The 17,688-nt window shown below is 35.4% G+C and overlaps 1 protein-coding gene across 1 annotated transcript in view; it reads right to left on the minus strand.

Annotated features, from left to right (window-relative positions):
• Positions 1–1,335: 1,335 nt before the first annotated feature.
• The window catches only part of PIP (prolactin induced protein), a 38,675-nt gene continuing 22,322 nt past the window's right edge, over positions 1,336–17,688 (minus strand). The window contains exons 2-5 of the mRNA XM_074272270.1: positions 13,481–13,567; positions 11,394–11,499; positions 1,860–1,977; positions 1,336–1,591 (exon numbers count right to left, since the gene is read on the minus strand). Coding sequence (XP_074128371.1) covers positions 1,461–1,591; positions 1,860–1,977; positions 11,394–11,499; positions 13,481–13,566 — 441 coding nt within the window. The 5' untranslated portion in view covers position 13,567 and the 3' untranslated portion in view covers positions 1,336–1,460. The remainder of the gene's footprint in view (positions 1,592–1,859; positions 1,978–11,393; positions 11,500–13,480; positions 13,568–17,688) is intronic.

The raw sequence follows: 17,688 nt of genomic DNA on the forward strand, positions 1-17,688 counted from the left end.
TGCTAAAGCCTTTCTATTTGGTAAGTTTTCTTGTAGCTGTGTAGTGGCAATTAAATCCAAGCCAAAAGAGAGAAACCTATTTAAAAGAAAATCCTACAAAAGGAAAAAATTCTGCAATCTTAATCCTCAAGACAAAATCTAGGAAGAAAGTTGTAATTTTTGGTTGAATTAGTAGGAGAAAGTTTAGGCTTCCCCCCCACCTCCCAGTGTCTTGGGTATTTGGACAGAGAAGAAGTCATCTGAGCATAGGGCAAAAGAAAAAGAAGAAAATAATAATAAATAAAAAACAACAACAGCAAAAATGTATATAGCATTTTAAGATTTGCAAACAGTTTTACAAATATTTCATTTATGATTACTCCAATTTTATGGATGAAGAACTTGAGACAGAAATAAAATGATTTTCTCAGTGTTGAACAGCTAGTAAATGTCTGAGGTCATATTTGAATTCAAGTGTTCTTGACTCCAGGTGGAGTGCTCTATCCACTGTGTCATCCAGAGATCAGCAGAAAGCAGTAGTTTTACTATAGACCTTGGAGTACAATACAGTGGGAAAGACTTTAGGAAAACAGATCTTGTGAGAACAGTCTTTCTGGGAGCAATTCTGAGAAGATTCCTTCTGCTGAGATGTGACTGGGAAAATCATCTAGCTTCTGTCTGCCTCAGTTTTCTCATCTGTAAAGTCAGGATAATAATAATAATAATACTTATCTACCAGCATTGCTGTGATGGGCAAATGAAATATTTGTAAAATGTTTTATCAACCTTAAAGTGCTATATAAATGCCAGCTATATTGTAACTGTTGTTATTCTACTTTGGGGGAATTAAACTCCCCCATTATTATTACTTTATAACAATCTTCCTTCCTTGTCAATAGAACTGTAACAAAAAGGAAAGTCGAGTAAAACAATTTGACATATTGAGTATCTCCAACAATGTATTCCCTTTTTCATACCCATAGTTCCCCACATCTGTAAAGAGAGGAATGATATACATTTCATCATTAATTCTCTGGAAGAACCTGTGCTTGTCTGGTTTTATGGATAGGGATTCATTTTAGGGGAATTATAGTGAAGAGTTAAAACATAAGGTTCTCATCTTGGTTCTACTAACTTGCTAAGTGATTTTGGTTAATTAATTTAATCTCTCTTTTTTTTTTTGCCTTCATTTCTTCATTTGACAAATGTAGGAATGATCTTTACTATAATTTCCTCACAGGATCTCTTGTGTAAAAATGCTTTGAAGGAAAAATAGTTTAGAAAGCCATAGTATCATGGGGCCTTGAAAGGTGTGTTGTTAGAGAAAAAAATTAAAAATGGGACATAGGCAGGCAGAAAAATGTAATATATTTATTTTACATTTGAAACTAGTCTCAGGTGTTCAGAGTTAGCTTTTGGATCTAATAGGTAGGTTGACTAAATGATGGTGGGGGGCAAGGGGAGCGCCTCGGATTTAAAGGTCAGTTGATTATTTTCAAGGTCTTCATATTAACACCATATCTTCTTTTGCTCTGGGGAGGAATTGAATTCTGGTCCTCAGGGCAAACATCATCCAGATGGAAAGCAGCTCTACATCCTACATTCACAGTCCCTGGGAAAAAGAATAATTCAATGTCGTTCAATACCTCTCAGCCTTGTGGACACACTCTTCCAACTCAGTCTGCAACACTGTTCTTCAGATTCAGCCCCAGCACATTGCTTTTCCCTTAATTTATCTTAGCCCACCTCTTACCTTGCCTAATTTCTCTTTCCTTTTGGTCATCTCTTGCCTTTGAATTTCCCATTTTCCTTCAGCCCTCTTGCTGTAGATGCCTTCTCTATATCCCTTCCTTACCTAGCCCTGTTGGCCTCTCACTTACTGCTGCTTTGGATGATCCAGTAGAAGGTCTTAGTTTCTCCAGGACACGCACAAAAAGAATAAGTCAGATTTCTGAAGGGGAAGTCAGTGGATAGGTTGCTCAGGGTGTAGATTTTTACCTAGGAAGAAGGAGTTGGTAATAATGCACTAGGATGCTCATTTAATGCTTTTGTGGGGAAATGTGAGAGGAGAGAAGAAGAAGAAGTAGAGAAACAATGAAAAAAATCACAGCCTGGTAAATAGTAGAGGAAATAATGTAAGATTAGAGATTGAGAAGACGTCAATCAATGAAGTGGCCCATATACTAGAATAATTATATTAGCATACACACACAAACATATTTTTGTTTATATATATCTATGAGTAAGGGAATGAATGAAGAAAAAAACATTTATTGAGTCTTTACTATGTACTAAATATTATGCTAATGGATATACAGATATGGCATGACTTGAGTAGCTATTAAAAATAAACATACACATTTCTCATTCTGGTTTACCTGATCATGAAAGTGATTTTCCTTTTTTTTTGTTTTTACTTATTTGAAAAATTAATAGAATTTAGAATTAGAAGGGATCTGAGACACAAATTAATTCACTTAGATGAGGAAAATGAAGTTTAAAGAGTAGAAAGTTTTCCTGAAATAGTAAACAACAGATTAAAAATTTGAACCCATATCTTTTATCTTTAATCTTGACTTTTTCACGTATAACTATATATCTCACAAGCCATTCCCATACTTATACAAGGACCTTTCTCCTCAACTCCAACTCTCAAAAACAGTCTTCCTTTGAAATCTAATTCAAGTTACAACTCTTATGAAGCCTTCTCTGATTCTCTCAGCTCTTAGTAAAGTTTTTATTTTCCTTGTATATTTATTTTCTGCACATACATCTTTCAAAATAAAATAAAATCTTTGAGATAGAGGACTTTTGCATTTTTCTCCTTGTATCCTCAACATCTAGTACAATTTCTGGACCTACAATCAGAAAGATCTGAGTTCCAATTTACCCCAAACCTTTACTAGCTGTGTGACCGTTGGCAAGTCTTGTCTGCCTCAGTTTTTGTATCTGTAAAAAGGGATCATAATAGCATCTATCTCCCGGAATTGTTGTAGGGAACATTAGTCCTATAATATCATTGGTATATGGAAATTTGAAAGGAACAAACTTTCTCTGTCCAGGATATATTAGCATCTTCTTTGTAACTTATGGTTTTAGAGGGTTGCCTTTTGCATTGAAGTAACCTGTCTATGATCACACAATCTGTAGGGATTAGAGGTGGGACTGGAACCAAAGTCTTTCTAAGCTTCAAGGTCAGTTCTCCATCTATTACTTCATGCATTAGTAAGTGTTTAATAAATGTTTGGTGTTGTTGGTGACATTACAACAGAAATATACAACAGAAACAGGTTATTGTAAGAAGGGTTCTGAAGTTTTTTTTTTTTTTTAAGTGGCCATTTAGCCTTTTCTTATTTTTACAAATTTGCTTTTTTGGTTAGTTACTATTTTCATAGGAGACAGTAAAGTTTTGAACTGACTAGAGTATAGCACAAAAATCAGAGTTTTGTTATTGTAATCAAGTCAGGAATATGAGCCAAGAGAGTAGAATGCAAAATTTTTTCTTCTATATTTGTATTGTTTACCCTTCAAATACATATGTAGACCAATGCACTTCTGTTTGATTTTTTTCCCCTCGACATCCTTGAAATAAGTTTTGAAGTCAAAGGATCTCCTTCATGGATTAAATGTACATACATTAGAAAGAATTTTCTAACTCTAAATAAAATAGTTGTCTGTCAGCACAGATTTCAAATCAATACTAGACACAGGAAATTAGAAAAATAGGTATAATCATAACTTTAAAAACCTAGTTAACTTTTATCAGCTCTTCCTAGCTAGGTGAAGTGGCTTATATCCTTGACTATAAAATTGAATTTAGTCAATTGTCCTGAAGAGATTTTCTAATCATTGCCTCTTAGTGAAAGAGTCTAGGAGATGGCTCTGAAGAACTGAAACCCAGAAGATAGTATCAGAGAGAAGCTCAGTGACTGTGAGTTTAACTCACACAGTAAGATCAAGAGGGAGTATTAGCATCATCACAGGACCTAAAAAGCCATACAAGGTTGTAGGTATGAATTCCAGTGGGCATGTATATATGCCTGGTCATGCAGTGTGGTAACTTAAAGGATTTTCCATAGTGTGTGTGTGGGAGAACTTTCCTATTATTTTATTTACTGTATTGCTTTATTTAGTGCATTTGTTTTAAGTAGAGTCCTCTGGCTGGCTTGTAAATGTCAATATGCTACTTGGGGATCACTAGCTATAGTTTCCAGTGGGTGTTAACTCACAAAATTGCTAGAAACTGTGCAACTAAATAATGGAGTTAAGTTGACAGTTGTATTCCAGTTATTTTATGAAAGACATTTGCAAAATATACCTCCTCAGGCTATGTGTGGAATGTTGTTCTTTGTTCATTTTCAAAGAGGAACAATGACATCATGGATGATTTCTTGACTTGTGCTTGAATTGGATTTAAATGGGGCAGAATTGTACGATTGTCAGCCTCACTCTCTCTTTCAGAGCCATCAAAGTCCAGTGGCAAGACAAAAGTCAGGATGGCTGGTGGTGACCCAGAATGCAATGGATGACCTTGTTGCCTTCTGTGCCTGATAAGCCCTAAGTGCTCTACTTTTAAAGTGCTCTACTTTTAAAGTGCCTTCTTTAGCTGCTTTCATGGCCATAGGAACAAATTGTTCTCATCTGCCCATTTTAATCTTCTCATGCTTGGTTTACTAAGGTATATGGGGTATTCAGGGAGGACTAGCAGCTCTAGAGTGAGGGGCTTGCCAAGCTCTTTTTAGGGCTGCTCATCCATCTTTGGTGTCTACCTTCCCTCACCTTTCACCTGTAGTTCTAAAAAGTTAAAGCATGCACAGTGGACAGAACCCCACAAACCATCTTGGCAGAGAGGTTAAATGCATGGAATAGACTTCTGTGGGACAAATGAGAAAGATCATCCACTGAAGTAACATCAATGTGAATTTGAATTTCCCTGAAGAGATATTGGTTGTCAGCATGAAGATATATACTGTGACTCTGGTATAGGACCTGGTGAATGAATCACTTTAGTGTGTCGGCATTGATTTTGAGTGGTCATCTGTATATGTATATGTGAACTTATACATATTTATACATGTAGGTATATGTATAAATATGCAAACATATGTGTATACACACACACACACACACACACACACACATATATATATACTTTTCTGGACTATGATAAAAAGCGAAATAATCATTATGGATTTTATAGACCCGTCCAGTTACTTTACAATATTTGTATGTGATTGTGTAGTTAAAAATTCAGAGTTGTATTGCTGTGCATGACTTCAGATTCACACCATTTCTGTCCAGGCACTAAAATATTGATGGGAAATGATGGATTTGGATTCATTATAGGGAACTATTTATAACAGTTATAACCCCATAAATAGTGGGACAAGGATATTGAGAGTGCTAGCTATGTGGCTATGGGACAATTTCAGCAAGATGGCATACTTTCCATAGGATAGAATGGACCAAACAAAGCACTATTGTGTTAAGTAAACTGTTTAAGCCAATAGTATATTTATAGGATCACGTATTTAGTTTGAAGGAATAATAGATTCTATTATGTCTTATTTCAATGAACAAAAAGACTAAGGTACATAGAAATTAAATGATTTGTTCAAGGTCACTTAACTAAGTATCTGAGTAAAGATCTGAATATGAGTCTTTCTGACTAAAAGCCCGGATATTTTATCTACCTATAATATTACACTAATTTTCATGTCTATTTAGGTATTAGATACTTTGATGGGAAATGATGGTGGGATGGTGGATGGTGGGAAATCTCTACAAGAGATATGCTGGTAAGAATGACAATACATATGTGAACAGCATTAATGTGACTTTTACGTAAGGAAGTAGTGGGTGTATGTGAGAAAGTGAGCACCTACTGGCATGTCTACACCTGGGGAACAGCTTTCTGATGTTACTATTTTTTGACACCAATTCAAGCCTGTACAAGATATAGGCAGAATATCATAGACACTGAACTAAGACTCGCTAGCTGAATCCTTTGGCAATTTGTATATAATATGAAGAAGCTTTCAGGAGGATAGAAGAGCAGAAGGCATCAAAGAAAACACTGAATCTTTCACTTTGAGAATGGAGCCAGAGAATTCTCATTCACAGTCATGAAGTCTATAGCATGGAAGAATCAATTGAGGAAAGAAATGCAGTAAAAATAATGTTTTTCCCCACTAAATGAATAGAAAGTGGGATATTTTTATGGGCAGTGCACATAATCTGCCTTAATGATTACTGGCCATTTCAAGAGAAGGTTGCCTTGTCTGATGTAGAAGAGCTCAGAAATTCTTTGAAAGAAGTATTTGTCAATGGCATCATCAAATTGTTTAGCAGCTCATATGTAATGACAATATTAGAGGTTATTGTTCTTCATTTTCAAAGAGAATCAATAACATCACTCAGTGATGTCTTGGTTTGCATGTGAATTGGATTTGCATGAGGTGGAGTTGCACAGTAATCAGCTTTAAGTTCCCTTCTAGAATCATCAAAGTCCAGTAGGACAACAAAAGTCAAGATGACTGATAATGGCCCAGGATGACATAGTTGACCTTAGCTCTTTAATGTTTGACCAAGCTCTAAGTGTCCACAGTACCTGTTTCATCCTCCTTCGTGGCCATTGGAACAAATTGTTTTCATTTGTCCATTCCACTGGGGGAAGCCTTCACATGCTTGGGAGAGACATCTCCTTAACTCAAGATCAAAACTAAGAAGAGACAAACTAGAGCTTAAAAGAGGTTTAAATTAGAATAATACAAAGGTCATAACTTTAAGATGCCCTGCTAGGTAACCAGTGTTTTCAGTATTAGAATTGCACAATAAATATTATTGTGTATTGTGTTAGGCAAAGACAAAAGGAGACAGCCTTCATCTTTCCAGAAATATTATGAGAATATGGACTCAAGTCTATAACCAACCCAAGAGGGTTCTTACTACTTTTCAATGACTTAAGGAGAAGGCTATATGGAAGTATAGTTATCTTGGTGATCTCATTGTCTTTAGAAATACATTATGAAAACACCAGAAAAGACTAATTTAATTATTAAGTTGTTTGGAATGTGCTAGTTTGAAAATACCCATTGATATGTGTTTTTCAAGCCTTTATAAGTAGACAACTTCAGATTAGTATCTTCCAGCTAGCCTAACAGTTTATTCAGTGAGTCATATAGTTAAGTATCTGAAAAAAAGAAGACAGAATAACATTTGGTGACTACTATAAAAAATATGTGAGGAATTAACATTAACATTGCTAGGAGTAATCTCATTCATGAGGATGTAATTGAGAAAAAAATAGGAGCAAGACACTAAAGCTAGTCTGTTCTGACTCTCCCGTACCTGGAATACTCTGTTCCTTTCATCTTCCCCTCCTGGGTTTCCTAACTTTTTTCAAGACCAACTGCAATCTCAAATTCTATAAGTAATCTTTTCTGGTCTTCCTTACTCCTCTTTATTGATTACATCCAATTTAACCTCTATATATCTTATTTGTACATAGCTGTTTTTAGGGTGTTTTTTCCCCAGTCTCTTTGAGAGCAGAAATTGTCTTTTTGCCTTTCTGTGTATCCTCAGCACTTAGCAGTGTTTAGCACAGACTCTTAATAAATGTTTACTGATTGATTGATTGCTAAACACTTTTTGGAGATCATGTATTGAGAATTATGACAGTATATTAAAAAAAAACACGGCCATTTGTCTCAAACAGGTATCAGTGTTGATTTATGCAGACCAAGGCAACACTTTCTGCTGGGCAAACATCATACATAGGCTTGGCACTGGTCTTATAGAATATGAATCACAGTTAATTATTGTATTTTTTCAGTATAGTTCTTACTGGCAGTGAGACTAACTATCCCACATACAAGTTGGAACTCTTGATGTTAAAGGGGACTAGTACTGAAAAGTTGTGAAAGCATGTGTATGTATACTTGAAACTATAGGCTAATAACAATCTACTGACATTTTTACCATCACTAAGTTGGATACTACTTGAAAGAGATGAGTAGGGTCATGAATTGATTACAAGTTCAGTGTGTGCTATTAGCTATAGGAAACTAATATAATATTAGATGCTACTTCTGTGGGTCATGTGACTGACACTGAAGAGCAGTAATAAAGGTGATTGCATTGAACCAATTCTTTTTGACTTGTATATACGTTGCATTATTGGAATAGAAAAGAATGTTGGGATGAAGAACCATGAAAAGTGATAGAAGTCAAGATATAAAAGAATGGATCTTTGGGACAGAAATTTTGTTCCTTGAGTGGGAGTTACATATTGGAATTCTGTGAGAGATAATAACTGATTGCCCGCAGGTACTAAGAAGACTTTTCCTCCTATGGAATGTAAAGTAGATTGTAAGTAAAGTGGATATTTGGGTCAAAAGAGAACATTTAAATTAGTAGGATACATTTTATACTTACCCTAAGTGAGACTTGGGCTCAATGTATTCAAAAGAAAGTGCTACTATATAAGATGCATATTTAGAGACTATAGATAGTAGAAAACTTTTGAAGTTTATGCATATAAACAGTATCTTTGGATTAAAATGACAAAATGACCTCCTAGTGGTGATGGAATATTCTATCTGACATACATAAACATATCCAGTCAGTAATAAGAAAATTTTTACTGTCTGTAAGATGTTGTGGGAAAAATATTTCTCTGAATATGACTTTTCTACCAAGATCTATTCTGACCAAATAGAGAGTTTGAAAGTAACTGCTTAAGTATGTTCTGGCCCAGGCAGGAATCAAGGCTCTTAGACTATCACCACAATACTGCTCTTAACTTGAGTGTTTCAGTCATAAACTCTTGATCATATTGCAGCCCTAATCTCAGCAAAAGGCTCAATGGAGAGACTTTCAAGTGCTTCAGCATAGTCCAAAGCAAACAGGAAACCTCCAAAGGCCAGACTTCCACATGCTTCAATGTAGAAACACCCCACTGGCCTTAGTACTATGACCAGAGGTCACCACCAGATAAACTGTCAGACTCCTTCATCTGTCAGCAGCATCAACCACTTCCACACTATCCCTGTAGTACCAGATAATGAGCCCCCTCCTCACAGGCCTCAGGGCAACATCAATATAGAAGCAGGTCAAGAATCAGGGTCTGCAGACCCTGACACAAAAAGCCTGAGACAATGTTCCTTCCACTCTGGAAGCAAAGTTCAAATTTAAAAGAAAGGCAAAAAAACCAAAAAAGATGAGCAAAATTAAAATAAAAAAAAAGAATTAGGCCATAGAATGTTATTATGATGACAAGGAAGATTAAGGCACTATTTAAGAAGAGAAAAACAATGTCAAAAAAAAAAAAAACAACCCAAAAACCTATGGGCAAAACTCTAAAGAAAAATGGGAAGGCATAGCAAGTCGAGAAAGAAATAATGGAACAACTCAAAAAGGATCTTAAAAATCATATAAGAGAAGAGGAAAAAAAATGGGAAAATAAATGAGTGGTACAAAAGTTATAAAAAATAGAGCCAATATCCTGGAAAAAGAAAACAACTGCTTAAAGAGTAGAATTAGCCAAATAGAAAAGGAGATACAAAAATCCACTAAAGAAAATAATTCCTTTACAAGTGTAATTAGTCAAATAGAGAAGGAAACACAAAAACTAAATAAGGGGAAAAAAACAACTCCTTAAATGAGGATTGGGTAAATGGAAGCTAATGACTCTATGAAACATCAAGAATCAATAAAACAAATTCAAAAGAATGAAAAAATAGAAGGCTCAATGGAGTCAACATGTAGCATTTTTACTGTATGCATCTATGTTTTAAGAAAAGATGCTTCTGATTTCAACTCATATTTGTTAATGTTTGGGAGAGAGGTATTCCCCACTAACTTGTTCTCTGGAGACTAAAAAGATGAAGACACAAAAAAATAAAGAAAAAAGGAAAAGAAAAAAAAGCAGCTAACATATCTCTTTGCTGATAAATCATCTAAAAGAGATCTTTCTAGCTGTGGCTTCATCTCAGAAAAGTTGACATCATCCTCATCCTCATCCTCGTCCTCACTAATATTTATATAACATTTTCAGCTTTTCAAAGCATTTTGCTAACATATTTTAACATATACACATGTATATGTTAATCCATTTTAACTTTACAATAATTCTCTGAGGTAGATTATATTATAATTCCTATTTTACAGATGAGGAAATTGAAGCAAGAGAGAGGTAAATAACTTGCCCTGGTTCATAGGATTCAAATTAAGATCCTCTTGACTTCAAGTATTGAACTCTCCATTATTTTAACTAATTGAAACAAATGACTTCATGACTACTAGATATTAGATCTCCCACAAAGGAAAGGAGTTCTGTTAAGAAATCTTCTTGTTCAAGGAACATACATTCTTCTTTCTTGTAACTTTACTTCCTATATTGCCTGATTAAATGCTTTTTGTTTAAACTAAAGTTTCTTCTTGAACAGCTGGTAAAAATAAGCACTCTTTTTGGGGTTCATGAGTTTTGGTTTTGATTTACTTTATTTTGGATAGTTTTTCATGCTGCCCACATGGAAAAGGCACTGTTCCAGATGCTAAATTTGAAAATACAAGGAAAAAAATTCATGAGAGAATGGAATACTGGGTGGGTAATAGAAAGTAAAAGGGTAGTGAGTGGGTGGCAGTAATAAACTCTGGGAGAAGAGAGATTGGCATTGAGGTTTCTAGGCATTAACAACTGTAGGCTGATTATTCTATTGGAAACCTGAAGAGCTGTAAAAATGGCAAATAAGCCCCAAATCAGTGAGGACAGGCTTATAGAGATGACTTACTTTTCATAATGGATGAAATGCATTGTAGTTGAAAGGAAAAATTTGATAAAAGAGGATGGTTAGAAGTTACAAACTTGATCAATTTTAACTTTCCTCCCCTTTAGGCTTTGCCCTGGATGGCAATGTGTTTGTTAGCTGTTGGTGGGCCAACTAACTCTAGGAAAGAGACTTAATGATATAAAATGGAGGATATACTCTTCCAAGAGGACACATTATTTACCCATGAAGAATAATGAAAGTTTGAATCCTTTCTTCCTCCCAGTTTGCATACTTTTTCACTCATCTACTTCTACTGACTAATCTGTGAAAATGGTTTGTCTACTTTCTTTATATCCTGTCCTTCTCTAGTCTTAGTAATGACCATACAATGGGCATGGGTAGAAAGGAGATGAATGATGGAATAGATCATCTAATTCCCATTCTCCTTCGTCTTTTGTCACTTCCCTGCTTCCTTTCTCCTCATTATTTCCCCTCTTCTTTTCCCTCTTCTAAAGGAGGTTCCCAATCAAATTAATGAGCTAATTGCCCCAATGACCATTTATACTTGCTTCTCCTTTCTTTCTTTCACCTCCGTATTTTCTTTACTCTCTTCCCTCTCAATAAAGTCTCTGTCTCACTCACTGGAGCGCAATCTGTCCAATATGATTGAACATGACATGCCAATTCGATTTTCTCCCCTGGTTTTGCAGGCTCCATTGGGATCACGTTAACTTCAAGCAGCTTTTGTCTGGTTAGAAAAAGAGAGAAAGAAAGAATTCCCCTATCCCTCATACAAATAGATCAAGAAACAAATAGGTTGGGGGTTGAGAGTAGGGGTGAACCAAAGAGGAATAGGAATGAGGCTTCTAGGAGAAATGTGATCATGTGGTCTAGACAATCATTTCCTCCATATATTTCATTTCCAAGGACTTTCTATTTTTAAGCCCCACTTCTCTCCCAGAAAGGAAAGATACCTGAAACCCAGAGAGCAAGACATGAGGTGCTGTCAGAATAAAGTGTTCATATTTCTGATTATATATTAAGGGAACAGGTTAAGGATTGGCTTCTTTTTATTCTTTATAGCTCCAAGTCAAAGCAACTAGACTGGTAAGAAAAAGACTCAAATGAATGAAATAATCTAGATTTTAGACCTGGAGGGGGTTTTAGGAACTGTTTAGTCAAACCTCATTATTTTATATAACAGAAAATGAGGGTATAATTAGATGCCATGACCTATGGGTCCAAGAGACCTCTTTAGTTTTGAAATTCCTTTACATGCCCATTTTTCTGACACAAAGCATTATACCTTAGAAACACTGTGATGGAAGAGGTGTGTGTGTGTGTGTGTGTGTGTGTGTGTGTGTGTGTGTGTGTGTGTGTTTTCAGGGAAAGGGTCCACAGACTCAAATTTCAAAAAGAATTGAATATTTTTTGAACAATTACTCTCAAATTGAATGTAAGTATGGTTATTTGTAAAACTAGTGCTTTGCAATCTAAGACAGAGTCAGCTGTCTAGGATTTTCTAAAACATAAGTCCATTGATTGTGGTTTCCTAAAGACTAAGAGTATCTCACCAACATTACATATTTGATTCCTTTTCAGAAATCAGAACCAAAAATACAACTTAGAAGTCCTGTTTTCTTAGCTCCTACCTTATAGTATTGGACACTAGTAGATTTCTTCTTAAATCTTTCCTCTATTTTTTCCTCTTCCTTTAAGTAATTCTCACCTGCACTTCCATAGGTGTCCCCTCTAATCTCTAACACGCTATCTTCCCACTCTTTCCCTTACATGAATTGTCTTCTTCTTAGAAACCAGAGCTTGTCTCATTTTTGAGATATTTCAGTACAAAGGTTCTATTCTTTCCAAGAATCCAAACTTTCATGTTTCCCAGTTCCCCACCCCTATATGAGACTAGATAAGGGCTAATCATTCTATATAGGAACAGAACTCCTGGATTCTATATTTCTATCTATTTCTCAGCACCATTTCATGAAGACTAAAGTCCTAGGGTGGGTTCACTTACTAAAAATTATCTATCCATCTATCCCTCCCTCCCTCCCTCCCTCCCTCCCTCCCTCCCTCCCTCCCTCCCTCCATCCATCTATTTATCTATCTCCCCAAGAGAAGGCTAGGATGAAAATAAGGAGATAGGAAACAAGGTCATTTTGTACTTATTTCTACTTTTCACTCATTTGCTCCAGATCAGAGCTCTAAATTGGACTACTTGGCTTAGTGCTCATGAAAGAAATATAGGTTGGTCAAAAGTAGATTGTCTCCTCCCAATTTCAGGACTTATGTCAGTATATTCTTGGAAAAATTAGGACACTATCCCACTAGCGTCTTAAATACCTTTCTTACCATGGTCTACCCAGAGTCATCTTTTTGACCCACAGTTTTGATATTTTCTCCTCTTTCTACAAAGAGGAAAATCAAAGCACAGAAAAAGAAGAGGATTCATGGCAGAGTCAGGAGCCAACTCTAGATTTTTTTCCCTCTCTAAATATCTTATTCTGATCACCAGGAATTGAGAGAAATGGTTAGGGAAGGGATAAATCTTCTATCAAAGGGAAAAAGAGATTTCTAGGTAGAAAATATGACATATTGTTATTAGAGGATGGAAATACTGGGTGGTATAATATTTTGAGAGGGAAGTGAGGTCTCTGGGTTGCAAGATAAACCCTTTCTGGTAGACTAGAGGGACAGTGCCTAGAAAAGGGGTGGCTTACATGTTCGCTTCAGTGGTCAGTAGTTGGAGGTAGATTCCCAGAAAGATGGCAGTGATGCAAGAACTCAGGATCTGCAGATAGTACATCCTAAAGGAACCAGAAAATAATATTTTAAAAAATTAGGATACTAATCTAGGACCCTCTATTAGGAAGGTAGGGCAACTGTTGGGCAGCCTTGTACTCTGGCTCCTACTGATCCATGCTTGTCTCTGCTAGGTTTATGCTTCTATAAAAACATTCCAGCATTCAGAACTGTTGAATTGGCAATGTTCTGGAGGGGAGGAGTTGAGCAGTTTTTCTTTATTTTGCAGTATTGGAGAGTGTTCAATCTAAAAGTGATCTTAAAGAACAGGATATTTCATCATAATCCTTTCAACTCTCATCACATTAGGACAAGAGGTGGCAGGATTTCAAAGGCTTTCTAGGCCAACCCTTTCTCCTTTTCCTCCCCATTTGCAGATGAGTAAACTTCAGGCTAAGGTCACATAGATTGGAAGCATCAGAGGTGAGACTTTAAAGCCAAGTCCTTTGGCTCCAGAGTTAGGGCTCTTTTCACTGTATTATTCTACCATCTCACATCTTGGCTTAGGCTTATCAGGCATAGATTCTCTAAAAATAGATTTACTGTTACATCCCACTTATGGTGCAGAGCCCACAGAGCCATTCAACCAATTTCATGCTGATTATAGCCTGGAGAATGCCTCTGAAAATTCTCTATCTGAGAGGAAGTGAGTCATCCTTCCAGCCCCATGTCTAACCAGCACCCCAAGAAGTCCTTGGCTCAACATCCACCCCAGAGCCTGAACAAAGTGAAGTAGAATTCCTGCTGTTGACAATTAGCACCCTATCATAACAGTGGAAACTTTCTTGGGCTCCTCCTCCTCCTTAGTTTAGGGCTTTAGAGAAGAAATTTCCTTTCTGTCCTGTATCCCATGTACATCACCAAAATCTTCTGTTTCCTTAGTTTTATAAAAAACAAAGAAATAAACAAACAAAAAACAGTAGGGATTCCCCACTTTATGACAGGGATTTCATGTTTTCTTTCATGGAAAGTACCTAGGGGAGAAGAATTATAGTGGATTAGTATGAGTACAGCTAATCAAAGGAATCAAGTGTTATTTTTTAAAGAGAAGAGATGGGGAGAAATAAAACAGAAGAATTGAATGGAAAAGTAAAAGTTAAATAGTTTTAACCTTAAATGTGAAAGTCTCCACTAAAAAGAAGGAAATTTTAGGAAGAAAAGTAAGAAATAAAATCCCAATATTCTTTTTTTTGTAGATAAGAAGTATATTTTAAAAATAAAGCTACACAAAATAAAAATAGGATGGCCATGATGTATAGTCATTTTCGGTAATGTCCAACTCTTTGTGATCCATGTTTTAAAAATTTCTTAGCAAAGATGCTGGAGTGGTTTGCTCTTTCCTTCTCCTGAAGCAAACAGAGTTAAGTGATTGAAACCAGATTTGGACTCAGGTATTCCTAACTCCAGGGCTGATATTCCAGCTATTTAGTTGCACCAAGAGTGGGACATATATATATATATGAGATTTGTAAAAAGCTGGAGTTTCAGTCATGACTCCAGAGAAGCAAAAATAAATAAAATAAATGTCCAAAATGTCAAAAAATTATTGTTCTATTAAAAATATAGATAAGGAAACAATATCATCATTGAATATATGAACTGAGTGATATTCTATCTAAATTCATAATAATTGTACAAGGTGGGATTTGAACCCAAATTTTCTTGGTTTTAAATCCTGTGCCCTATGTACTATTCAATATTGTCTCCTTAACAGAAGTTTTATAATAGATAAAGTTAGAAGGAATTGCCACAATCAAAGATGAATGCAACCCTTTGTCAAAGATATGAAATCTTTTGATAAATTGTTTACTTATTCTTGGACAGGAAGCTCAAAGATATCATTGTATCTCCCTCAAATTTTTCTAGGTACATTCTCATTTATTATCCCCTCCAAAAATGGAAGCACAAAATTTGCAATTTTACTTCAACATTCAAGGAATCAAAATTTCAGGGGACCCCAAAAGTCATATAGAGACATATGGCAGGCCCAAGAAGACTACAGAATATATCTAATGTTGACCTATGAGCAAAGACAAGCATGTGAAGACTTCCCTGATGCAATGGGCAGATGAGAACAATATTGTTTCCAATGGCCATGAAGCAGGGAATATGAGTGCTTTGAGACCGAAGAAACCAACATCATCCACTGCATCCTGAGCCATTGTCAGTCATCATGGATTTTGCATTGTGACTGAATTTCAATAACTCTGGAAGAGAATGAAACTGAGAGCTTGTACAACATTACTTCACTTAAACCCAATTCACTCGCAAGTCAAGATATCACCCTATGATGCCATTGATTTTCTTAAAAACTGAAGGGCAAACAACACTAAGGAAGGATTGTGAGTTATGTGTCATAGAGAACAATGTGATAGGAAAAGGAAGGAGGCTAGTCATATGGCAAGAATGATTAAAAAGAGTCAGATAACATCTTCATTGGTACCCAGAAAATGTAAAAAGTCCAAAAGGAAGTTGAAGCTTCTATGGAAGACCTAAAGAACATGGACAAAAATCACAGAGAAGTCATGAATGGATTATAATCTATGTTGATGAGCTCACAGATTCATTGAATAAGTGTTTTCATTCATAAACTGGATAAATTGGGCAATTGAGTTTTTGTTCTAAATGTTTCTATTCCTTGTAGTAGACTGACTGATGATTACATAGTGGACCAGCTGTAAGGATGGCATGAAGCAATGATTCAAAACATGGGAATTAGTTCAAAAAGACAGGTTTTTGGCTGGGGTGATATTTCACTTAGTAACATAGAACTCAAATTTGTCATATTCTCCAATAGGAAGGGAATTTATGTTTCTTCTTTGTGCCCCTTATTTATAGCCTTAGTCCAAACTGAAATTCATGCAAGTAAGTCTTTTTAGATAACATTCAAGGGATTCAGTACATCCATCCACCTTACTTCTTTAAAAAGTCCAAACTTTATTTTTTAATTTTTATCTTATTTAATAATTATTGTTGTTCTTTTTTTATATCATCTTTACTTCCAAATAGATTTTTCCTCTATTCTATCCCTTACAAAAGAGGGAAAAAACAGTTTCACAAAAATAATTTTAAAAGGCCAAATCTGATGGTTGAAGATGGTTGAGTCACAGAGAAGTTGTTACTTTCCAAGGCTAGTAAGTACTAGAAATAGGATTTCAACCTGTTTTCCTGACTCAAAATTCAGTAACCTATTCACTATTCCACACCTATAGTACCCCACTTTTGCAAAAGAGTAACACGAATTCTCTCATCTTTTTCTGGACGATGGGCAAGCTTGGTCATTATAATCACAAAGCATCTAGCTTAAGTTTTTTTTTGGTCCTTTCTACTAACATTATTGTAGTCAAAGGATATATTGCAATCTCAAGTTCTATTTTATATTAATTAATGTCTTTTCAGGCTATTCTGAATTTTTCTCTCTCTCTCTATGTATATATATATATATATATATATATACATATATATATATATATAGTTCCTTATGACATAGTAATATTGTATTACACAAATTTCCTATTATTTGTTTAATCATCATTTGATTAATGACTTCTGGAGGGCATAAAGTATATTCACTTCTCTACTTGTAATTTGCTTCTATAAATCTACTGTAGTTGCCTTTTCAAAAGCCACCATTGACTTTCTAAATTGATGATCCCATAGCTTTTTCTTAGACTTTGTCTTCTTTGATCATTGTACAACATTAGATTATGCTGGTAACCCCCTTTATTTAAACATATTCTCTACTATTTTAAGGTCATGTTAACATTAGAATTTATATTGTATGCAGTGTGTGTGTGTGTGTGTGTGTGTGTGTGTGTGTGTGTATTGGTATGTTTGTGTGTGTATAATATTTAATTCCCATCTTCTTTGACTCTTAGGAGCACCCTTCCTCTTTGAAACTTTTTCCTCCTTTCCCTTGCATGACATTGCCTATTTCTAGATTTACTCCTGCCTGACCATTCCTTCATGGATTTCCTTTGTTATAAAAATAATATTCAATCATCATCAAGGCTTATCAATTCTATCTCCATAATGTCTCTCATCTCTATCTCCTTCTCTCCTACGATATTGCCATTATTCTAGTTCAGGGTTGTCACTAAACTAATGCAACAATCTCCTTATTAGT

This window comes from Sminthopsis crassicaudata, chromosome 5 (assembly GCF_048593235.1).
Source record: "Sminthopsis crassicaudata isolate SCR6 chromosome 5, ASM4859323v1, whole genome shotgun sequence".
Lineage (NCBI taxonomy): Eukaryota > Metazoa > Chordata > Mammalia > Dasyuromorphia > Dasyuridae > Sminthopsis > Sminthopsis crassicaudata.